Source organism: Grus americana, chromosome 12, assembly GCF_028858705.1.
Source record: "Grus americana isolate bGruAme1 chromosome 12, bGruAme1.mat, whole genome shotgun sequence".
Lineage (NCBI taxonomy): Eukaryota > Metazoa > Chordata > Aves > Gruiformes > Gruidae > Grus > Grus americana.
The window spans coordinates 20,352,733-20,377,599 of record NC_072863.1 but is presented as its reverse complement, the minus strand read 5'-3'; the positions used below and the strand labels follow the sequence as shown (position 1 = coordinate 20,377,599).

The 24,867-nt window shown below is 43.8% G+C and overlaps 1 protein-coding gene across 4 annotated transcripts in view; it reads left to right on the top strand.

The window, feature by feature from the left end:
- The first annotated feature begins 3,877 nt into the window (after nucleotides 1-3,877).
- CAPN6 (calpain 6) overlaps nucleotides 3,878-24,867 on the top strand; it is a 57,111-nt gene continuing 36,121 nt past the window's right edge. Inside the window, exons 1-3 of one of the 4 annotated variants that reach the window (XM_054839716.1) lie at nucleotides 3,878-4,066; nucleotides 11,297-11,378; nucleotides 12,196-12,370. In XM_054839716.1, coding sequence (XP_054695691.1) covers nucleotides 12,206-12,370 — 165 coding nt within the window. In that variant the 5' untranslated portion in view covers nucleotides 3,878-4,066; nucleotides 11,297-11,378; nucleotides 12,196-12,205. Of the gene's footprint in view, nucleotides 4,067-8,615; nucleotides 8,647-9,223; nucleotides 9,257-10,632; nucleotides 10,737-11,296; nucleotides 11,379-12,195; nucleotides 12,371-24,867 lie in introns of those variants that run through there. The other 3 variants (XM_054839717.1, XM_054839718.1, XM_054839719.1) reach the window with 3 other exon arrangements.

Here is a 24,867-nt window from a genome sequence, read left to right as displayed (position 1 = left end):
TTTATTTCGCAAGGCTTAGAAATTTTTCTTGTGATTGTGGTTAAGGTAGTTGAGGGATAAATTCTGCCCTGTATACTCAATGGGCAAAAAGCTTCTCTGACAGCAAAGCACAGCCCCTTCTGTGCCCTCTGTTTTAGGGGTTGTCTTTTTGTTACTCAGTGCTGTGCAGAAGGTTCACTGCTGGCAAACCATCAGTCTGGCACTGCTCCATTACTCCAGTCATTTATGCTATGGCAGAAAGTATGAAGGAACTTATTATCAAAATCCCAAGATGCAAGGGATGAGTGATCCAGATTAAAAATGCTGTTGTTGAACAGAACCAGACCTCGGCTGGGTACATGACTCTGAAAGGTTTTTGTGAATCTGGGTTAGTTTTCAGATTCTGCCTCTTGGGCTCCTCTCTGTACAACACTGCTTAAATTAGAAAAAGTAGAGTAAACATGTAGGATTTAAGTAGAATCTCTGCTGGAAACCACCTAATGTTTTATTAACAAATTGCCCCATGAAGTTAAGTGAATAATGGATGAATGTAGCTCTGGTGGGACCCGAGAACCTGACAGTGGAGTGTGTTTGCAAGGTGATGGGCAGGTTGCAGGCCTCTGTGATGAATAGTCATTAGTGAGGCAAAGCCACCTTGGCACCTTGCAGGAATAGCTCTTCTGACAGGTATGAGAACAGCTATTGGAGCAAAGCAATCTGGGACTGAACTGTGAAACCAAAAAGTCCTTTGGCATGAAGACGACCCTGCTATTGCGTCCTTCTTTGTGAAAAGAGTGTTTCCATAAGAGTAGCTCTCCTGGATCAGGGTTGGGTGGGAAGAGAGGAACAATGCTTGGTTCTAGATAGCAGGATGCTGCAGATACTGAATGAATAAATGGGGTGGCTTTGGACCATAGCCTGTTCAAATTCTGCTGCTACCACCAGCTGTGGGCATTGTTCAGGCTTGTTATGATCTTGCTGGTGGTTGCCTTGGTCAGACCTCAGAGATGTGGCAGCCCCAGCAGAGGTGAACCAGATGCAAATGGGAAATGCGCCACATTTACTGCTTGGGATGAAGGGTCAAGTTGCTCCCAAAGGAACAGCTTCTTGTCTGATCGCTACAGTTCATTTATTTTAGTAGCCACAATTAACGCTGATCATCCTTATTTAGGAAACCTCTTAACCACTTTAATAACTGTTCAGAAGTGCTGCCTGTTGCCTTGGTAAGCCCATAGCTGTTCTGTCTCTCCTGCTATGAAACTTTCCCCTGACAGCCCTGTGCAGGAAGGCAGAGCCAGAGGATGCTGCCTGGGTCAAAACAGCTCCTTGCAGTCTCTGGCAGCCCAGAGCTGTGTCCTCTCTGCAGGTGAGAGTGGTACTGCGTTAGCACAGCTGGCAAAGCACTGTTTAGGCCATGTGCTGCAGGGAGGTGAGGAGTGGTTCCTGGGGCTGGACTTGAGGACTGAGGAGTGTTGGAGCTGCTTGTGGGTGCAGGGTTGTGCAGATGGCGAGGTGTCCCCTTGTAGGGGACAGCATGTGTTTATGGAGGTATGGATGGGTTCTGAGCATAGGGCAGAGCTAGGTGCTGAAAGTATGGATGTGTGGGACCCACTGCCTTGTGAAGGAGCAATTACTGTTGTTTACTTGTGCTGTGATGTGTCTTTACGCAATGGGTCAGCTCTGGGCTCTTGTTTGCCTGCTGAGGGTGCAGGCATGAGTCAGGTTTGGAAAGCAGCAAGCCTAGAGCAGAGGAGAGTGTGGTGGGTCACTGCTCTGGGGGGTGGGAGCAGGCTGTGCAAGACAGCAATGGGGAAATCAGGGACACTTGGAGATGCAACGCAGTCATTGATGTAAACCAGCCTAGAGGAGTGTGTGATGATGATGCTCAGGACACCTCTAACAGGGAGGCAAAAGGCTGCTGGGAACATCCAAGGATTCCAGGTACTGTGTTGGAAGGTTAAACTGTCCACAATAAGTGACACCTCTTTCCAGACCACAACAGCGTATCTGAGCATGTCTCTAAATGCTTTGGCATAGCCCCACTGAATTTCAAGCGCTTTTTCTGCCACGGTTCTGAAGTGAGACCAGAGCTGTCTGATTGCCCTTGGTTGCTACCCATGTGGCTCATCTTGCTGCCTGTCTAAAGGAATTCCTGTTTCTGACAAGACTTCCAGCAGGAGCTCCTTCTCAGTCCAGACAAATGGCATACAATTCTTGAATTACGCCACCAGATTTAATACTCTTATGAAAAAGTTCTCATGGTTTTGTTCCACATTGGATCAAAGGCAGCTACTGTGAGAACACGTCTATATAAGCTGTGAATATTTATTATCAGCTTGCAAAAAGTAGAATTTTGTTGTACTCGCATGGGATTTTTAATGTCCTTCCCTCAACTACGCAAATGAATTACAGTGCGTGTGGTGTATATATAGGCGGAGGTCAGCTTTTTATTATGACATAAACTCTGGTCTACTTACTCAATCATGAATTGAAAACACATGGCTTTAGTATGTAGGGCTTTTTTACTCATTAAATGCTAAAGCTGTAGTGGCAGTTTCCAGGGACTTTCAGTCCAAACTTCAGCATGCCTTCAAAAGGAAGTTGGGTAAATGCTTTGTAGGAGAGCAAACAGTCCTGCAGTGAACCTTGCAGTACAGAAATTTATGATACCACTTAACACTTTGTGTTCAGAGTGTTTTCTGGATGTAACTCATCCCCTGAGATCCAAACTCCTTTAGGCAAATAGGAGATTTGCTGAATAGCAAGGTTTGGGAGGAGGAATGGACCTATTTGTAAACTTAGACCAGTTATGCTAAAATAAGGAGGACTAAATGGAGGAAGCAAATTGGGGAGAATATTTAAAACCAGTGGTACAAATGAAATTTTGTAATGTATTTTGAAATGGTGCTTGTTCAAAAATTGGACTACATTTACTAAAATACAAATAAAAGCCACATAACAGTACAATAAAGATGTTGTTATCCTCAAACGAGAAAAATTTCCTGTCAAATTAATCCAAATGTTTAGGATTTACCCACAATGAAATTGAGGCTGAGCAGAGTATGGAGAGAAGTTTGTTTCACCAAAACCATTTCTTAATGAGAATTAAATTTTGTCCTATATTTTATTTTGCCACAGCACAGAGAAATGTAATATTTTCTGAGTTCTAAACTTTGTAGTTACTGTCATGAAGCGATATATCTTCCTTTACTAGCACAGGGAGAGGAGCATAGGATGAGTGCTGGAGTGAGGATGGGCAGGCTTGTGAAGGATCAGAGATCAAGAGAGCTGGTTTGCCATGGTGCAGAGCTCAGGAGCAGCTCAGTCTCTTCTGTGGCTCTCCCAGACAGGGCTTCTTCATCATTCAGGTTGTTTTCTGCTCCGCAAGTGAAAGTAGAATGGCAAAATTAGGCAGTTCTAGACCGTGAACAGTCAAGCCAGGAGAAAGCACCTGGCAGTGTGCAAGAGCCGTCCCGGAGGCTGCTAGGGGCTGCCCGCAGTGCTCAGAGTCAAGGGCGCAAAGCCACCCACTGGGTTTTGCTGCATCCCCCGGTCTGCACAGCCCCCTCCAGCTGTGAGTCCCACAGACGCCCTGGGCGACTCTTCTCTATGGTCTGGACAGGCCGTTATCGGAAGGAACGCGCTGAGGCAGAGGCATTGCCACTGGCTTTGTTAAAGTAAGGAACAGTGTGCAGCCTAATAAGGAATATAATATTTTTCATGGTGCACAGTAATCTGCCCTGTTTTCCATACAAAAAAAAATTGCCTGCAACTCTTGCCAAACAGCCTTGCCTCATCTCCTTCTTTAAAAGTTCATTCACAGTCACAGCCACAATCGCAGCTAACAAACATTTTACAGGGAATAAACAAGGCTCTGCATTTTGGGTCAGCTCGGAAGGTTTCCTGGTGTCCCTGTGACTCGCCACTGGAAGGGTCATCCCGAAACACCACCCACCCCCCCCCCCCCCCGGTGATGTGATCTTGGTACAGTCCAAAGAGTTTCAGGTTAAGAAGCTGAAGGGCTCTTTGTTTGCAGGAGCCACTTTGGAGTTTGATGTGCCTCAGAGCAGGGACAGACCTCAGCCAGGTAAGTGCCAGAGGTAGCCTGCAAACTGGTATTTACTTGATTTGCCCCTTTATCACCAGGATGAAAACTCTTTGTATTACTAGTAATGAGCACTTCAGCACAGTGAGAAAATGCTTTTGCCTACTGCAGTAATGTACATTTCTTTCAGAAAGTCACATCTTGACTGTATGCTAACTCTGAGCCAAGCGCTTATTGTGATTTATTGCAAAAGCATAGTTGCTCTCATTTCTTCTAGGATAACTGGTCTAACGCTAGTCTTCTCTCCACAGGCATCGTTAACAGTTATACCGAATAAAGGGGCCAGACTGATAAAGTGTGATTTGACCTCAGTGCTCATGTAATTCTATTCTCCATACTGTTTCTGATCTTCCAGAATACTGTCAGTTCTTTCTGTGTATTCTTTTATTGTGAAATTCAAGTGGGTATTTTACTTTGTTTTTGTTCTTGTGAAGGAGATATTTTTATACTGTGTCTAAAATAATAGATAAGTAGATACATAAAATAATGGAGTGGCCTGATAGGGAGTTACCCATTAATTTGCAGTCATGGTCTTTTTTTAAACTAACTTTTATGAAAAGGCAGAATGGAGAGGTATTGGAATTCTGAAGAAAGTTGTTTCCTGTGGTTTCAGCACAAAAGCTTGGCTTGAACAAATCAGCTGACATTGCTGTTAGCATTTTCTCTAGAGTTGTTATAGAGCTCTTGACCTGTATTAAAGTTAATTGTAATAATTGGCATCTACCATTCTAAGTTAATTGTAATAATTGGCATCTACCATTTTAAATTACTTTTTGGTGTTTGGTTTGTTTTGTTTTTTTTTTTTTTTAATTCAAACCTGGAATTGTACCTCCCGGTAGTTAGCTGCAAATCTGTCTGGTCTTGAGGCTATAGTGGAAGCTACTGAAGGTCAAGTTTTTTGAAGTATGCAGACACCTGTGCACTTTAGAAAATCCTGTCTGCCTGCATATCCTTAAAAATGAGTTCCGTAGCCACTTTGTGTCCTCACTAAAGAGAGATGTTATATTAGTTTAGCTAAAGGATCGAGCTGTACTAAGATTGGATCCTGCGCAATATCCACTGCCCAAAACGCTACTCCTCTCACTAGAGAAACAAGATGGCAGCATAAAATGAGCAAGTGGTAATTTCTATCCTTAAACAGAAATGACCACCCTGAGAATTTGCTTCTGAGTCCTCTTGAAAAGATAGCACGTGCTCAGAGTGCTGGGCATGGTTGTTTAGAAAAGCATTTTAATCTTGCATGTCAGTGTAGCACGTTGATGTGCTATATATTCGTCCTTGTACCATCACCCGGCTGCTCTAGGAGTCAGAGACCCTCGGAGTCCGGATGTGCGGAGAGTTTTGAATTTCTCAATGCTGGCTGAGATCTAGCAAGGGATTTGAGCATCTGCAGTGGGGACAGAGGGAGAATGCTGGGGCCTTAGAGCTAAGATGTAATCTAAAAAACTTGACTCAAGCTACTGTTTAATGCCTAAACTGTTAAGTGCCACATAGACCTATAGCTCATATACTTTGTATGCCTTTAACTTGGTATGTGCTCTGTGCAACAGAGCTGAGTTTACCCTCTCTGAGTGTGTTCTACCAGGACTTTGAGTGGTTTTGACTATGAAATCAGCATTACACCACTGAGTAATCCCACGCACAGATGTGTGTTGGTTTTGCTGTTTTCAAGCTGAAAACATCACACACACCCCTGACCATCAGCCCTACAAATTCATCCTCCTTCTGTTCATGCCAGATGGAGACCTTCCCCCTTGGGCATCATCACCTGTAAGTGCAGCTTTTCTCAGCTGCTGTTTGCTCCACATCTCCAGCCCTGGCACCGTCAGTTCATGCCCCTGAACGCTGGAGCGGCTGTGGCTTCCTACAGACCAGCACTCCCTTCCTGAAGGGTGAGAAGGGACTTGCATTTTGTCTTGCCAGGAACTCTCTAGAAGAGAAGTGGGAGAGAGAGAACAAACTGAAAAATCAGTGACGGGGTTCCTGGCAGAGCTCCTGCTCAACTCCCGGATTTAGGGAACGGCAGGCTTGGTCCTTAACCGACACCCACCCTCCTGAGCCGTCTTGCTTGGACACAGGCTTTGCAGTACAAACTGCATTCTGGCTCCCAGCTGAAGTGCTATAGAAAGTCTCTTTGTCCCAGTGAGACCTGAAAGAAAAGCCTGGTTAAGCACCATGATGTTGCAGTACAAGTGCTGTGATTGATTTTATTGTAGTAAAGCTTTGGTTTGTAGCCAGGTGATTCTGCCAGTCCTTGATGCCGTCCATGAAAGCAAACAGATTGTGGCCAGACCTGTTCCTGGTGTCCAGTTAGTCTCCCCTGCATTTCTGCTCAGAAGTGATAGGATATGGGCAGATAATCTCAGATGAAAAATATGTGAGTTTTCCTCTCTCAATTTTAATGCTAAGAATGGCAAAACTGCACAGCAGAACAATGTTGGCACCTTCCTGTTTCTGTGAGAAGACAAATGCTTGTGTCTCCTTCAGTAAGCCAATTCTTGAGCTGAGCTAGACAGAGAAACCTTGATATGCCTATTAAAGTACTGAGTTACAGAGGCAATAAAGTAGTCAAATTAATCTTATTTTGTTGAAAAATGCAAAAGCTAGATGAAGGAAGGGCTAATGCTGCAGCACCATGGTATCCCCAGAGCACGCAATAAAACTTGGTGTTTATTTAATCCAAGCAGGGAGAACATTGCCATCCAAAACAACTGAGAAGCCCTGGGACCACGATCATTAATACTGGACTGAGTGCTATTAAATTATCCTGTGCAGCAAATTTGATCCAAATTGAATATGCTCTTACTAATGTAATTGCATATCCACACAATACAGATTTAGCACTGACTTTATACTTTTATATGGGCTTATGCAGAAGAAGAGAGGATACCCAATCTAGCATAAAGACTCCCAGTGCAGTTAGTGTGTTGAACTGTTTAAAGAATGTGAATGAGTAAATTTCTCCGGTAGCGAAGCTCTGTGTTATGGGCAATGATGCTTCTGATGCATCAGCAGCAGTGGAACAGCCAAGATCATGAAACCGCAGCATATGTGAAGTGGAAGCTTTTCAACTGCTTTAAATTCCCCCGCACTCTTAATTCAAATTTGCAAAGTCACTGCTTTGTAAGGTCCTGTGATCATTCTGCTCAGGAAAAGAAGGCAATAACCTTCTCCAGCTGGAGCCCTGGAAGTGCCTTTAATTAGTTTTACAGAAAACCAGTTCAGAGTAATTTAAAGCTTTTGGCTGCAGGGCTGCTTTTTCGAAAGCACTCACTGATTTGATTTCTCTGAAGCAAGCTACGAGTTTGGAGAAAGAGATGTTTGGGAAAATACTAAACTATGTTTGCAAACAGTTAAATACTTGAGTCCCTGTTTTGCTGTCACAGTCCAAAGAGTGGCTTTGAGGTTTGGTGATAAGTCTGTATTGAAAGAACGGAGTTTAGAGTTGGGAGGTTTTTGTGCATTGCCAAGACAGGCGCACAACTGCAGTTACAAAAGAGAAAGCCAAGAACCAGGTGTTGGTTGTTTTTATTATTGGTAAGGCTACTGTTTGCATGAAACAAAAACAAGCTTGGTTACCTGCAAATGGATAGTAATCTTAAAACCAACCAGGATGCCACCCGAGAGCATGGCATATGCTGTGTGTATTCTTTCTGGCATCCCTCTGTGGTCTTCCCAGAGGGGGACTCCTGGAACAGCAGGAATGTGGTCCTGAGGCTGGGGTGTCCCTGAGCTTGGGCAGTTTCATCCCAGGATCTGCTCCCTGGAAGAAGCAGCTTTGTGTTCAAAGCTGTGTTCAACTGTGGCCTTAAATACTGGCTAGAAACGCACTTTGCCTTTATAGTCCTGGTGCTGCGCATGGAAATTCCTTTGGGTCCTGCAATTGGAACAGAAAAGTGGGGTGTGTGATAAAATGTATGTGTTACAAGCCTCTTTCCTGAAGAGGAGTTTCATCTAGAGTAGCGGGTTCACTCCAGCTGCTTGGCAGTGTTCGCCTTAGGGACTGAAAGTGCTGGGTTTTAAGGCAAAGCCAGCTCTGTCCTGTCCCTGTGTCCCTCCTGCAGGGATGGGAGTGGGAGGGATGCTTTCACATGCAAGCTAGCTCGCTGCTCAGGGGTGCAGTTGGCTTAACAGCTATAATAACTTCTCTCCCTGACTTTTTACCCTGTGTTTTGCTTAGTTACACAGAGTAACAAAACTGGGCTGAGAAGAAATGACTTCTTCTGTTAGTTTTTGTATGCCGATAGCATGAATTTAACGGTAGCGAGGGTGTAATTTTCCCTCACACGCCTGTCTGGACAGTTAGTCAGTCTTGCTTGTTGTGGCTCTTCTATGTAGCAACTGGGAAAGAGAAAGTTTAAGACAGGAAAATGTGAGTGTAAAGAAATACTATTGGGTAGCAGAAATAATACTTGAAGCTCATCTTAATAGTCTTGGGAAGAACCGGATTTGAAGTGAATGTTCCTTTAATTTAAGGCTGCTGGTATTTGCCACTGTGTTGAATGTGATTTAGCCATACTCTTGCTGGCTCCGACAGGGGGAAGCATCTCTGGGTATTAACTGTAAGTAAAAATGAAATGCTTCTGTTTTCGCTGGCTTATCTTCACTGCTCTGCAGAAATCCTTTTCCCAATCAAAATCGGAATCTCACTGGAAAAAGAGAGGGTCAGAGAAAGACTTTAAAGCTCAGTGGTTGAAAGCTGAGAGATGTGGGACCTCCCGTGCTCCTGCTGATACAAAGGGGGATTGCTATGGTGCTGTAGAAACCTTGGGGTCAGCTGTGGAGCTGTTGTGCTGGCCAGAGGTGAAGTGCTGGGGAGCTCAGCTCAGAGGCTGGAAAAGATATAAAGCAAAACTGTAATTGTATATGGTCAGGGAAATAAACCACACGTATAAGAATGGCTGACCTGTAGAGCTGTTTGGCATTTTCCTCCCCCTTCCTCTGTCTTCTGTCCCACCCCTGGAGTGGTCCCTTTCTCTCTGCAGAGCGGTAGAGGGTCTCCGAACTCTGGTATGGGGTTTTTCGGACCGTACTTCTTAGCCCTCATTACGCTGTGCACAGCTCGCTCTGTATCATATGACAGTGCAGGGAGCCCTGGAAAGAGCGGCTGCCAAGCCGTGCTTCGTGTTTCCGCAGCTCTGCTGTGCGTGATGGGTGTCAGCTGAACCAGAGGTAAATCTGTTGGGTGCAGAGCAGGGGAAGTTGGGCTACTGCGTACTGTGAACTTGATAAATGAGGAGGGAGTATGGTTCTTAGTTTGGGAGCTTTGTGTTCAACTGAGGGTCAAAAACAGGGAGTTGCTCCAAAAATAAACCTTGGAGTGGGAGCGAGGTACCTGCTGTTTGTGTCAGCCAGGTTAGACCATGTCCTGGTAGGTGAACACCACAGGAGAGGAGGAGCTTGGCTGTGCTCCTCCATCCTCAGTGCTTAAACCACTAGGCTATTGTATAGAAACTGCATTTACATTCTTTCCTGTGGACTTTCCAACAAGGAGGAGACTTTTGTTGTGTTTCAAAAGGGTGTATTTGGGTTTCTGTGAAAGTGGGTTCCTACTAGTTCACCAGATGGTGATGGGACTTCAGTTCAGCTCCAGAGCTCAGTCTCCTGGGCAGATGGAAAGCAGCTAGCAGCCAGGCTGGGCAGCCCTGGGAGCCCAAGTCCCTTTCTAAGACATGCACTCGGTTGTTTCCTCTGGATGGCACAGGGAGCATGGAGAGGGGCAGGTCAACAGCCTGGCAGGAGAAGCCCCCTCGTTAGCGTTCCCCTCAGTGAGCACTGCCCTGAGGAGCCCAGGGTGAGGCAGGTAGCACATGATTTCATGGGCTGTGCTGTGCTCTATGACCACATTCTGTTCATTGCTACGAGACTTGCTGTTGTGTAATGGGGTGTTAATCCTGGAAGGACTCACGTTCCAATCCTGCAGATAGAGAAAGGGTGGGGGAATGAGGTCATTAAAGACCCATCTCTCTGAATTAGGCAGTGACAGCTGAAAACCTTATCACTCAGGGGCTATTTTAAAATCAAGCATATCTTGTAAATAGGCTCAGTTTAGAATGTTTGTTAGCTCGTGGGGAATTGAATAAGCAAGAATGCCAGTTATCATGAAATAATCTATATCGCACCCAAATTAGCCAAACTATTTACTTTTTTTTTTTGTCCCTGAGCTATCTTTGTATAGTTGACAAGTTGTTTTGCATTTGAATTTGAAGAACTTGTTTGAAGGGGAAGCAAGTCTCCTTGCCTTGTCTTGGGAAGCCATCTGCCAAATGAGATGCTTTGTAATTTTTTTTTTTGAGGGAGATAATTAACAAGAAAGTAGCCCTTAAGAAAAAGGAAATTGCTGAAAATGGCATAGTATCAGTGAGCCATTTTGGTTTTGAACAGTTCATTTAAGTGTGGTTTTGTTTTATTGAAGCTGGCTAACACAGTCACTAAGGGATTCCATGGCCCAGTTCTGGCTGAAGGCATAGGAGTTTCTCCATCGATTCCAGCAGCATTGGGGTTTGACTCAAAGTTGTTACAGTCCTGATGTATGCAAAATTTATTGCTGGATTTTTGCCCTGAGAAAGGAGGGAGAATGAGGTGGCCTTTGAAGATTTGTCTGGTCAAAATATCAAGAAGAAACTGGTTCTTCGTCCTATCACTTTGCCGTGTAAGATTCTGCTGGTAGAAATCACTTATGGGTAGATTACTCTGAGTGTGGTTAGGAGGCTTTGGAATGGGTGCAAGAATGGCAGCAAGGTAGAAGAGCACTGCTGAATACTCTCCTTGTTCCCGTGAGTGTAAGCAGTAGAGCAGCATTTCTCATCCTTGAAGGACCATCTAATTTATTTTGGGGCGGGGAGAGAGGAGTGAGGGGAGGGAAAGAGGGAGGGAGGGTGTTAAAACCATCCCTAGACTATTTTGGCCACAGTAGCTTTCACTCACAAGAACAAAGACCACGATAAATTTGACGTTTCCAAGTGTTTGTCATTGCTCTTCTGTATTTCTCCTGTTCTGCTCACTTGCACGCCTGAAAAGGCTTGTGCCTAGCTTGGTTTAGTTTTCTGCAGATTTGTGGAATCTCATCCAATTCATGCTGCAAGTGGCTCGAGGAGCACGAGCTGAGATCACTGCAACAGGACAATGTGATGCCATGCTCCACTGCATGCATGTTGTTTAATTCTTATCATCTGACATCAGGGCAACCTGCATTTGTCTTTATTGCTGTAGATAACTCAAGGAAGGGGAGATACATCTCTAACCTGTGACGGGAAGGAAGAGGAGAGGAACTGACACACAGGAGTGTTCCAGAGTAAGTTCAGATAGTCTCTCCACTCCTCTTGAAATAAAGGTAGCATCCCTCACATCCCCCAGACTTCAAACTATCCTGAATTATTTCTGTAGTTGATTTCTGATTTGTAGAATGTTTTTAAGCAATTTATTTGAGCTTTGTGGCTGTGACCGAAAACTTGCCAGGTTACATAGTCATGATTCCAGGAACTAAGGCCTGATAGCCAGTTGTTCGGGTTTTTTGTTTGTTTGTTTGCTTTTTAATTCTCATCAATTATGTGCAAATATTTGCTGCTTCTGGGAATTCAGTTCCCTGAAATATAACATAAAGTTCAAAGACAATAATACCAGCCAAAGTATTGTCAATTCAATTAAGATGGAGAACTGTGGAAATCTGGTTTTGGTTTTCTTTAGGCATAAGAGTTGGAGTAGATAATTAGAGCTTTAGTGGCCAGAAGAAGAATGGGGGACAGAAAGATGGTCCAGCCCTTCACACATGGTACAGACTGAGAGCCAAGCCCCACTCTGTTACCTTTCCAAGCAATTAGACAATGCAAAATGCTGGTTTTGTGCCTGGTCTGGACTCTAATGTCTTTCCTGATAAGAGTTCTGTTCAGCCAAAAATACTGTCCTAATATATAAGATCATCTTGGGTTTTATGGTTTTCTAGTCTACTACTTAATCCAATTTATAATCTGGATTTTTTTTTAACAGAAATCAGTAATTAATCTTGTTTAGAACAAGTTATATGCTCTGTTGTTAAAGACCAATGAGTGGTATCATCTATGGACTTTTAAGAGCCTTCAGAATTTGCACAAACCGGTATTTGTCTTATCTAGACAGAAAGATATGTCTTCACCAGTGCAACTCTTCAGAGATCAGAAGTACCACGAGCTGAAAGAGCAGTGTATCCAGCAGAGACGGCTCTTCGAAGATCCTGAGTTTCCAGCCTCAGACGAGTCCCTTTTCTACCAGTCAGCACCACCAAGGAAAGTTGAATGGAAGCGCCCAAAGGTAATTGATGCTCTCCTTGTGAGGATGTGCTGTTTGTGTTGTTCTGCTCCAGCGCACACAGAGCTGGGGGATGCCACTGCAGTTGCTGATGCTGTCCAAAAAAGTACATTTGGGATCTGTGAATCTAAAGGTTTTCTGAGGAGAGGTGAAAGCCAGTATTTTAGTTTCAGCTCACAAAAATACTCATGCTTTCTTCAGTTACCCTAAATACCCGGTGGTGGCCAGACAGAGCAAATGCTTAGGAAGAATATCTGTATAGTCAAAAGGGGTTTATTCTGCTCTAATGGAAAAAGGAGTATAAGTGAGAGAGAGAGAAGAGGAGGAGGGGTAAAGGGTTTCTTCCACTTTGTTTTTTGTCCTTGGATCTGCACCTGCAATGTTAAATATGTTCTGTTTGCTCATTCCAGTCAGACTCACAGCGATAGGTCATTAACAATCTGACATTAATTACTTGTTTTGTACTTGTAAAGTCTCTTTGGGAAAGAGAAGAAAGACAGGGTAGTGTTACTTCTGTGGCACCCCAGTATTAAGAAACTGGTGAACACAAAAGGCACTGTATAATTACTATGCAGTCTCCCTAGGATGGCGTGACTTTCCAAGGGGAAATGTTGTTATGGAAAGATCATCCATAATGATGGATGCTTATGTGCAGTACTGGGTCTTGGTTTCTTTGGGTGCAGTGTGGAATGGTATGCCGTTGGCAGGCCAGGCGAGCAGGTTCTGATTGTACACAGGAGCTTAGGTGTGTGCAGATTATGCTGTATTTCAGTGCTGGGTAGTAAATCAACTCAAAAGGTCTGACCCCACCTGGGATATCTGATAGAGCTGGCTGAAACATGGAATTGGCAAGTTGTAGCACTCTGAAATTCCATATTTTATTCTAAGTATGAAAAATAAAAGTCTGAACGTGCCAGAAGATTTGCCTAAAAATGAGCTTGGACACTATTTTGCTTCGTTTCTGTATCACCTTCCTTTGTGACACTCTCCACGCTAGTGATGGGTTATGAAAAGTAAAAATAATATAAAAATGCCAAATTGTTTTTCACTTCTGGGAAAAACAATCTGGAAATGTTGGACTTGATTTCATAGAAAAAAATCATCTTTGTCAGAGTGACATTTTTCTGACAGAATTGTTGACAGATGTCACCGGTGTCAGACTGTGGCTGTGGTTTCCCTGGTGTCGGTGTCTCTCCCCCTGCCTTTCTGGCCTACCGTAGCCCCAGGGGAGGGAACAGCCTGTCCCGCCAACCCTTTGGTTGCTCAGCCCAAGGCGGTTTATGGGCACTTCGGGCAGGACTCGCCTTGCCCAAAGGTTAGATGCTCGTAATGGATGTCTGATCCTTTGCTGGTGTTCCAGGACATTGGGCTCTGCTAATATTTCAGTTCCTCTGTCCACCTGTAAAATAATAACTGTGCTGAGCATGACCATTTCAAAGGTGCAGCATCTTCCAGAGCCCTTCAGTGTGCAGGAAGCCTCCTTGCTGTAACGTGGCTTCATGAGGTACAGTTTAGTCCCTCCTTTGCCCCCGACACCACATGGGGAGGTGTTCCCACCGCCTCTGTGCTGTTCCAGGCTGCCGCTGTGGGAGAGTGGGGTCAGCATATCCCCACCTTCCTATTGCAGCACCTGCACTTGACCCCCCCTTACATCACATGAGAATTGAGGTTTGCTCCACATCATTGCAAAGGGACAATCTCTGCCTGTTGTGGGGAAAATCATGCGGGGACTGATCAGAACTGTCCTGACAGAAGGGCTCAGTCTGTGAGCAGGGATTTATAAACACCTGATTTTGCACAGCCGTTTTCAAGAAGCACTTTTAGAACCTAACGCAGAGCTGAGGGACTCTCCTTTCTAGAACTAGCCCCCCACCATTTATATCAAAAGCACTAATGTAAGCCACAAAACACCTGAAATTCTCCGTGGGGAAAACCTGCTAGTTTGTTAGAAAAAGAGGAAGAAACAGTCCTCCCCCATTGGTGGACATTTTTTTCTGCCCATTGATATTAGCGTCAAAGCCCATCCTGCTCTTTTCCTGTGATGTCCCTGGAGTTGCCATCCCCTCTGCCAGGCTGAACGGGGCTGGAGGCAACTGTGCCCTGCCAAGAGGCAGGAGAAGCCTCTCGCCTCCCTGTGATCTCTCTTGGCCCTCGGATGTCCTCGGCCACCTGGCCTGGCTAACCGCTTACTGAGGGCAAACACTGCCCTTGTGTGGTGGTCCTGGTCAGCATCGGCTTGTAGTAGCCAGCAGCTTCAGTGAAAATACCCTGGGAACGACAGTTGCTCTGCTGAAAGGATATTTTGTCTGTCTTATGTTTAACTAAACCTCATGTTTGTCTCAATTTTTTCACTGAGCACTGACCTTGCAAAAAGTATTAAATCCCAAGGACATCTTTGGGAAGTCAGTGTTAAACAAATAGGAGTGATCCCTCAACCAGGGCAGGCATCCATGTGGGGAAAGAGAGGATAAGTTTGCTTCAGCAACGTTCTTTCGTTATTCATAAAGGAAAATAACAGTCTGATCCTCCAGAATGAGACTCTTATCATGTGCTTTCCTGGTTTCCTTGCTTGACCCTCTGTTTTATAAGCCCTGTTTTTGCTTTCGTCTGCATCTTCTCTTTATGAAAGGCCTATGATTGTACCCTTATGTTTTGGAAAGACAGAGCTGGTTCTTTTTCAGTAAGACAGCATAGAAAGACACTGTGTGACAGTACTGCTGAACTGCTTCCAAGAAACCCCTCTTACATCCCACACCACAGGAGGGACTGCTGCTGTGTTTGATTAAATCCCAGTAACTCACTGGTGCCAAGGGTCAGATATCCAACTGAAAGTGGAGAATTGCATACTCATGGCCCACTGCTTGCCTCATGTTCCTAAAAACACTGTGTGCCATGGGCCCAATTCTCTGCTCTTCTCACCAATTTTCCAATGCTTTCAGGGGTGGTTATCACCATGCAAGTGAAAAGGATCAGGAAATAAGGGACTCTGTTCTGGAATGATGCAGCGATAGGAATAAACAGAACCAGTGTCTCCTCAGTTCCCGAACTGGGGGGTGTGGGATGAGCAGGTTGGTGACTTATTCAGGGCAGTGTGAGGGACTGAGGTGCCAGAGAACTCAGGAGCTCCAACTTCTGCACCTGCACATGTTTCTTGAAGGTGGCACCAGCTTTTCTTTGCTGGTAGAAAATGATCAGTCTCAAGAGCTAAAACATCTTTGTATTTGCAACTGCTGGTTTGAACCTTGGAAACCTCCCTCACCTCTACCTCTCTTAGAAGATTTTGCCCTCCTTTGGAAGGCAGAGGAGGCTTGGGGCAGACCTGCCTGGGCACTTAGTCTGGGTTAGCTTTACATATTTTGCATTAATGTTCTTTATTCCACATATGTTTTCAGTGACAGGATTTGTGGCCACAGTAAGCAGTCCTCCGGAATGTTTAACAGTATCCCAGTCCTCATAAATTTTGTGGAATGAGTGTCAGTAAAGACTTGGCACGCCTGGGTTAAATGCCCCTCAGAGATAACGCATGGCGTCATCATTTGATTCCACTGTCTTTCCTTTACATGCATTGCTGCAGTCTAACCCCATTTTCCAGTTTGACTGTGAACAAGACCAGAGACATCTGCTTATGTTTGGGACTAGGTGTCAAAGTCCTGTAACACATGCAGGAGAGGCACTGGAGAGGGAGGCATCCTGGCACCGCGTCTGGATTTGAGCAGTTGCCCAACAGTGCACTGCAAGAACAGTTTCAGGGCATGGAGCGAAGTGACAGCTCATTGCACCCTGGGATATCTGCCAGGATGGGGCCTGGAGATAGTCCAGAGCTGGAGGAGAGTAGAGATTAAAGGGGAATACCATAAACTGCCATCACAAAGTGATGGGAACTCTTAGCAGTACAGCGTAGTTACATTGCTGCCTTCTGTGTGACAAACTGATTTGGTTGTAACAGCCCCTGTGAATAGTGACACTTCTCTGGTTTGCCAGATTCCCTCCCCACGCCCCCAGCTTCCTTCTGGAGCATAACACTTGATTTAATGATCACTTTTTCAGAACTGAATGACTTTTTTTTTTCTTTCTCCCTCCAGCCTCCTCTTTCCAGTTAAAAATATGGGGCAAGGCCAGTGCTCTTGCTTAATCAGAATAGAGGTCCCTCCCCATCCCTCCTCCTCACCCCTCAAGCTTTGCAGGACCTGATTATTGTTCTTCTGTGAAAATATGACTTATTCTGCAAAGGCTGCTGATGCTTCCTAAAACAGCCAAAGTTTTGGGGTTTGTTTCCCTGTCTATGCCCGGAATTCTCCACATTTCTCTATTGTTAGTGGTTATTGACTCTTGTTGAAGTGCAGATGAACACAAGTTGCAAAGCCCTGTGAGCTGTGACATTTGTATTTATACTTTGAAATACTGGCACAAGTGGAATGTGCCTGAATCTAAGAGGTGAGGAAATGTGTTTCGAAGTGTGGTGGTGAGCCTCTGCTGTGCTTTGAGGGAGCTTATGAACTCTTTTATGTGCCTCGAACATATGGAGGCATTGATGGGAATCCAAAGGTGGTTTCAGGTTGTAGGTTGTGTGAGCCACGCACCAGCGTCTTGCAGCTTGCTTATTTGTTGTGTTTCTCTGGAATGTGTTTGTGGGAGAAAAGGACTATGAAAAACAGCCTTGCACTAACGTGAAATAAATCTTAACTGGCTTCTTTTTCCTTTTGCATCTGATCATAACATCATGGATGTTTTACTCCACAGAGAGACCAAGTGAGTCTGAGGTACCACCTCTAACCTTCCATGGGTGACCTTCAGACATTGTACTCCATTACTGGTGCTGTATGGAGCTGCTAGAGGATGTTAGGATTTCCTGGATTACACTATTTGTCATTTTAACAGGCATTTTTGTATGCAGTAATTAGCTGTGATTACACATGAGTGCAGTACTGGGGAGGCTATTTGCCTTTTTTAGGAATAGTTTTGCTTGCCATTAAAAGCAGATTTAGCTTGTGATCTTGAGCTCCAGCTTCATCTTTTCCATAGCTGAGAACAAGTCAGATGTTTCTTTGCTGAATATACATGTGTGCATATATATAAGGAAGGGTTGGAGTGCACTTTGATTTTTCTAGAAAAGCATAAGCCTTGCAGATTCAAAAGAGATATAAAAGGTCATAGGCAAGTAGGCTCTGACCTAAATTTAACCTCTTCATCTTAAAGAACTAGGAAAGAAATTAAGAGCTAAACTCTGGGAAGCAGTGTGCCCTGGGAGAGGTTGATGGGAAGGTTTCTGTACACATTAATCATGTTTTCCAGGCTAAAATTGTGGAGGCGGAGAGAAAACCATGCAGTCCTCTAGATATGATGCAACCTTCTGTTAGTATGAAGGAGGTGGGTGAGGGGACAACAACAGGTAGATGGGAAACCACCAGAGGAAAATTATTTTTAAATGATGGTGAATGATCTTTTCTTTCCTCATTAGCGAGGTACACGATGAACTGCGTACCCTGTAACCTCCTGCAAATGAAGTCTAGCACTGCTGAAAGCTTTATTTGATAAAGTGTTACAGCATCCTCAGTGCTTGGTTATACTGAGCTTGGCTGCAGCCATCTGTCCTTCTCCTGCAGGTGTCGATCTGCAGAGGAGAAGTAGCTGCTTGCCAAGGGCTGGCTGCTGTAGGCACCGCACTGGAAATAAGGACAGGCTGCTCTTGGGGAGGAAGGCGTTAAATCTATCCCAGCTGTGGGAGCTCAGATGTTGGCACAGCTCCCAAAGATGCAAGTGGCAACACAAAAGCATGCTCTTCACACCCGTTGCCCTAGCAACTGCATATTCAAATGGCAGGGATTGGCAGCCAGATCCCACAGAAGATGATGCGGTTGCAATTAAGTTGAATTGTCTTCAGGTTGTTAGATTTAATTTTGAGCTGGGGGGAAGGGGTGGGGTGATGGGTGAACATTAGTGATATTAACAATGAACTGCCACCTACTTGAGATGCTGGTGTAGGCAGGACTCTGTCATGCTGTGTGTTTCTTTAAGAGTAAAATTAGTGCTGACACTTGGCTTCTGAACCTTGGTGGGTTTTTTTTTTGTTGGAGAGACTGAAAAATCTGCCTCAAGAGCTTTATTTGTTTAGCGAAGGTAGATCTAGTGGCGCTAGCAATCTTCTGTACATCTCAGCTATCGCTGTTCTTGCGTACTGGTGATACACAGACTGCAACAGTAAGGTTTACAAAGGCTGCATGGAAATGGGCTACTAGAAGATGTCCAAAAATGGAAAGCAAGGTCTTTGAAATCCAGGTCAAAATAAGTCTTATCCTTACTGTATGGCTGTAATTCTGGATCAGCTGCATCCAGAATCTGCTTTCTTGTTATTTGGTGAAATCAGTTGATTTGGATCATTGTCACCAGCAGTAGGAAATGTAATGTTGTAATGTTCAAGTGGGGTAGTTGCCACATGGTTTTACCCTGGAGTACCGAGACAGAGGTGGTCAGCTACGATTTAGCGCATGAGAGGTACGTGTGAATCCACTGAAATTCCAAACATTATAAAGCACTTAGCAGCACCCTTCAGTATATCAAGACTAATGTTTCCCATGCTTTTAAAGCCCAGCAATACTCAATCAAAGGCAAGCACACTTAACCAATCATTGCTTAAAATGTTTCATGCAATTGGTTCTATTCGCTATGAATTACACGGTCCTGATCTTGTCTCTAGTTGCACTTCAGTAATGGTTTTCAAGCCAACTGAATGTTCGTGACAAGTTTAGGCAGTAAAGCCTAAATTCATAGGCTTAAGTGATGTGAATGACCAGGTAAATATGGGGTGCTAAAATGTAAGAGAAATAGCATCAGGATGTACTGTCTTGGATGTTTTTTCTGCTCCTGGAAAAAGCATAAATATTAAAAGCCATCTGCCTGTATTTTGAAGGGGATATTGAAATCTAAATGTTATAGAAATATTAAGGATGGGGGTGAATCAAGCTTTTAGCATTTGGTTTAGATATTAATCACTTCATCTATTGATTTGTACCTGAAAAGAATTTCAGTTTATGGCTATGAGGAAAATGTTTGTATTCTAAAGTAGAGGTACTTTGTGCACACAAGACAGACTCAGTGGAATGCTGTTGACATTCTTCTGTGTATGCTCTCTTCTTTATGTGAGCACATCACATTTAGGTTGGTTGGCTTGGAGACTGAATACATGGAGTTGTAATGGTGGTTTTTGTTCTGATATGGAATGAAAAGAGACTTGTTGAAATTTTTCAAGGAAGAAAAAATGTGAGCACAAGCAGCCAAGCAACTCTCTCCATCCTACCATAGCCCAGTGCTTTAAAATGTTGCATGGGATCTTATAGACCAGATCTTCCTCATTTCTTATGTTTTTCACCAGCAAAACTTTCCCCCAAATACACTAATAAAAATGAAATGTTTCTTGAAATTTTTTTCAGAAGCAAGGAAACATTTTCCAGCTATAAAGGGACTTTCCTTGCTGATCTTCTAAGGTACTTGGAACGGCATGTTCTGATGGTGTCCAGCCAAGCAATTCCCTGAAAACATCGTGGGCTTTGTTTTATTTCTTTCTTTCTCCCATTAGTATTTTCTCCTAAGGTTTTGTGGGGGTTTTTTTGGTGGTGTTTTGGATTTTGTTGTTGTTTTGTTTTGTTGGTTTTTTTACTGAACATGTTCTGAAAAGAAAATTACTTCTCTCTTTGCAAGGGAACACACCTTAGCATGTTCCTCCCCTCCCTGTCTGCTCTCTATCGCTGCTCTTCTGTCGTCCTCCTCATACAGCATTTTTTTGCTCATGTTATTTGCAGAAATAAAGGAAGCAAACTGTCCAGGCAAATCATCCAAACTGCTGTTTTTTGTGGTGGCATAGCTGATGATCTAGACATTCTGAGGAGAGTTGTGCTGGGCTTCTCCAGCCCTTTTTTTCTAGTCTTTGTGCTTCAGGACCTATTTTTAGGACTCGATCAGTGCAATTGTCTGGCACAATAAATAGGTCTGATGTGGTGAGGGTACCAGAGTGTATGTGTGTGTTTCTAGCTCTTCTTATGGTGATTTGCTTTGAGTTTGAGGAGAAGGGGTGCTTCCCTGAGGAGGAAGGAGGTAAAACCAATTGAGTGTCATCCTTTCAGGCAGAACACCAGACTGTGTGTTCATGACGTGCATTAAAATGCTGTTGCTTCTGTATCTGGGATGTGCTGTGTCCTGCTGCCTCAGAAATCGGGCAGATGGGGCTCATAGCCAATGTGAGTTAAGAGCAGAAGGAAAGACCAGAACCAGCGTGATACCCGTTAGCAGCACCCTGGCAGATGAAGAGCTACATGCAGCTGTTTCATATAGTCCATTGCCCTTACTTGGCCGAGAAATGGCAAAGGTGGGTGTTTTTTGGGCAGTATGCTTGTGTGTTTCACAACTGGAATGAGGGTTTTTTTCTCAGCTGGCTAGAAAAGGAAGAAACAAACAGGAACATTTTTGTTACATTAGCCATGTAAAACATGGTTGACAGCTCACAACATCTGAAAGCTGCCTGGGGAAACAGGGAGACTCCAAAGGAGGCAATACTGAAGAGCATATGATGGAGTCTCCTGTGTTTAAGATTAACATTATTATTCATCTGTTCACGTTAGCTAATCTCTTACAGAGTCAACTCCTGTAGAGCGAAGGGAAGGGCCTTTATTGCCCAAGTAGAAGAGACAGCTGCCACAGGATATTCCTCCTCAAGCACTTGAGGGCACATTATGTTGATCAGAGTAGAACAGGAGTATCCTGGATGGGAGACCATCTGGGGCGAAGCGCCCAGGCTGTGGCCACAGTTCTAGTTCATGTTCAACGTGACATTGATCCTCACAGTGGCTGTGACATGCTCTGCTGCAAGTCCTGCCTTGTCTTCCAGCAGTTCTAACTGAAGTTTATTTCAGAGGTTTGGGTTGGAAAATATGTGTTGACTTTGTCTGCAGGTTTGGTCTGTTGTTATTCAAAAGTAACCTCTGTCACCGAAACATCAAAGTAATAATTAACAGGCATGTATATGGAAGTTTCCTGAGCATTGGACCCTGCAAGAATCCTGCTAACAGCAAATATTTTGTATTTGATTGCATTTTGCTAGAGAGAGAATTTTAAAGGTGAAGCAATATAAACTTCACATACAACTATATATTTCAGCAATATAAATCCCCAGCAACCTGAAATCTTGATTACTTGCGATAGCATTTCCACATGTGACAACACCAACCCAACTTCTACTATAAATATGAAGCCTATGTGACGGGCTGTGAATGCCAGAGTCACTATGCTGGTCCCAATGACTGTTAATAAGTGCAAGTGCTTCACACTCACAGGTCCCCACCCAGAGCAGGCAGGCATGGATGTACATACGTGGACATCTGACAGGGACTTGGGAAGCAGAATAGTGCAGTGGGAAGAAGGATGAAGCAGCGCTTAGGACCAGCATTGTCACACCAGAGCAAATCTGTGGCATTTTGAAGGCAGACAGAGACCCAGAATCTGTGCTATAAAATTTGAGTGGTATTAGCTTTATAAGGGGGCTTAATTTTTTTTTTTCCGCATCAAAGTGAGCCAGTATTTGTATGTGCTAAGAGTAGTGATGGGAAAATAGTAATCTTCCAGATGGACAGTGCAGCCATCTGCATTTCTAGAAGATGGATCCAAGAAGCACAGAGAAGTTATTGGACAGAGCAGTCATCAAATGCAAAGGGCTGTCGCAGATGTGTTGTTAAGCGCCTTCTTTCCCGATTGTTTTGTTCCTGTAGTGAGGAAGTGAGCAGAGCTGTGTGCGGTGCCCTGAGGACTCCTCTCACATAGCCAAACAAACAAGTAGGGATCTCTTAACTCCCTTAATCCATTCCAGGAGTTATTGCTGGCAGTGGCCGGGATTTGAGTCTCGGAGGGGTACATACAGCTGTGTGACCCTTGTCCATGTCCCACTTTCCTAGACCAGAATCTGCAGTTCAAATCAAGGCTGAGGTGTACGGCAGAGTTCAATGTGCTGCGGCTCAGTCATGCTCTAGATAAGAAGCCCCGAAAACTTTACGATATTTCATTCAGATGGGCTACATTTCTGTGTTTGAGAAGGTTCATCAGAAATAGGAACAGGAACTCTGCTTTGTTCTAGCCTTTTGTTTCTCCTCACCTTTCTGCAGAAGACTGGTGACATCCGGCTCTGGCAGCATGCTTAGCCCTGAAGAGACCATGGTTGTGCTTCTGGCTGTTAAGAAATTTGAAAAATGAAAACGTGGGAGAACTTAGTGCTCCAGAACTTGGGAGGGGAGGTCCTCGCTTTTTGAGATGGGTGTTTAATTTATGAAGCGGTACTGGGACTGAAACAGATACTGTTTAATTCTCCTGAGGATGTTGTTTTAAAAAGCATCCTTTTCTAAACAATAGGGGTTTATGAACTCAGTTTAATTCACTCTCATTCCCATCAGTGATATAAGGTGGTGCAACTCAATATGAATAACATGGTTTTTGGGGTGAAACCCTGGCCTTTTTCAAAGCCTTGGGATTTTTGCTGTGGTCTGGGTTATCACCTTGCCTGTCCCGCAATGGGCTGAGTATGGGAGGCATCGTAAAAACATAGATTGGCATGTTTCCATCTTGGTTTCTGACTGGATAAGCCATTCCTCCCAGAATATTTTGTCCTTAATGTTTTCATCTGGGGAAGTTGTGACATGTTTCTTCTGGAATTACCAAAATGTTCCCAGAATAGAGCTGTCGCTCACCCTTATTTTATTAATTCCATAATTTTATTTTTATTTTGCCTGGAAAATCTTGTTAAGATGGAGCTTACCCAGAAAAAGAGATGAGCAAGGAACTATAATGCCTTCAGCCGTCAGCAAATACCCCATGTCTAACCTCTCCATTACAGTCTGGTGACTGTGTGGACCCTGTATGACGTGAACTTGACAGCTCAATCCTGTTTCTGGTGTCACTTCAGAAAATTCTTTGCTTTTAGTTCTGCCCTTCTACGTTGGCCGTGTCATGACAGGAAGCAAAAAACCCACGGTGGCACATTGCCAGCATCCGTGCCTTCCCTCCTCCAGAAAGCTTGCCGAAGAGCTGGGAGTTCAGCGGAAGTCCTAATACGCAGCTGCATCCTTCTCCCCCTTTGTCTCGCAGGTACCAGGGCAGTGTGAGGCATAGGTTCCCCTTTTTTTGTGGCAATATCCTTAAATACGCTCACCCTTCAATGAGTGTTGCATTTATTTAAATACGATGAAAGTGGCATCTTTCTCAACAGTATTATTCACCCAAGTCTTCCAGGGATATAATTATGAGCAAACATTTGTAAATGACATGCATGCTTGCCAAGCAGACAGCTCTCCAGATGCCAGTATTTTGTTATCTTCTCTCTTGGCAGTTTTTCCAGTTTTTATTTCCCTCCTTCAGATTGGATGGAGGTTTTCTTGTGTTGTTGCAGTTGTTTCCTCTACAGAAAAAACACTAAATGACCTCAGTGTCACTTCTAGAACATAAACAGTACAATTCCAAGGTTCTGAATGTTTCTTTAGAGTTTAAAATGTCAGGTTTTATTTAGTTGGCTCAATCGTCATTAGATGAAAATTGGTTTCTCAGAGAGTCAGCTTCTATTTGTCCTGAGGCAATGTGATGATGGTAAGAATGACATGTTAAAATTTATTTTGAGCCTGTAAAACAAAAAGCCCGAGGATCACATCCTCAGCTAGCATAAGTCTTCTTACAGTAATTGTTAGTTCATTGATTTAGTCTTCCTAAATAATTAAATGTCTGGCTTCTCTGAAAGGAAAAATTATAGCCCAAACATGCCAGTTGCAAAGGAAATTAAGGTACATTCTGTCAACACTCTTCCCCAGGAGTGGAAAGCATCCACATCCAAAAAAATGCTTTGTATGTTAAGAGCTTTATGCTTTTTCTCATTTTATTTCCATATTTAAAAGGGTATTTGGGAAGAGTAAAGTCCTAGAATTTGGGGTTTTGTAAGCCATTCTATCTTAGATTTGCAAAATAATTTGTTTGAATTTCATGCTGTTTCCCTGTGACATAAATGTATGTTTCCTTCAAGACTAATTCTATTTAAAAATTAAATAAAGCTGTATGTTTTCCTGGCTAAAAAGAAGCTTTTAAAAATCCTTCACAGCTGAAAGAACCTTTTAGAACTGCTGTCTTGCCTGTATGTGGCATTGGTTGTAACTTAATCATAAAGGCTAAAACATTTTGAATTTGCATCTTTTTCAAGTTTGCAGGAAATGAAATGTTCTTTCTCAGGAAAATACACTGTCTTTGTTAAGAGCAAATGTTATCTTCCAGTTTTTATGCATGAAGTAGAATTTTGTCTTTGCATATTTGAGTTTCAAGCTCAATTAACTGAAACGTGTTGTAGTGTAGGAGTCAGGATCTGAACTTTGGCTAGCGTTGCAGGTGTCGGAAGCCATCGTGACCTACTCATGTGCATCAGGAAATGGAATCTCTGTCCTTGGAGATATTCAAAAGCCATCTGGGCATTGCCTGCTCTAGGTGAC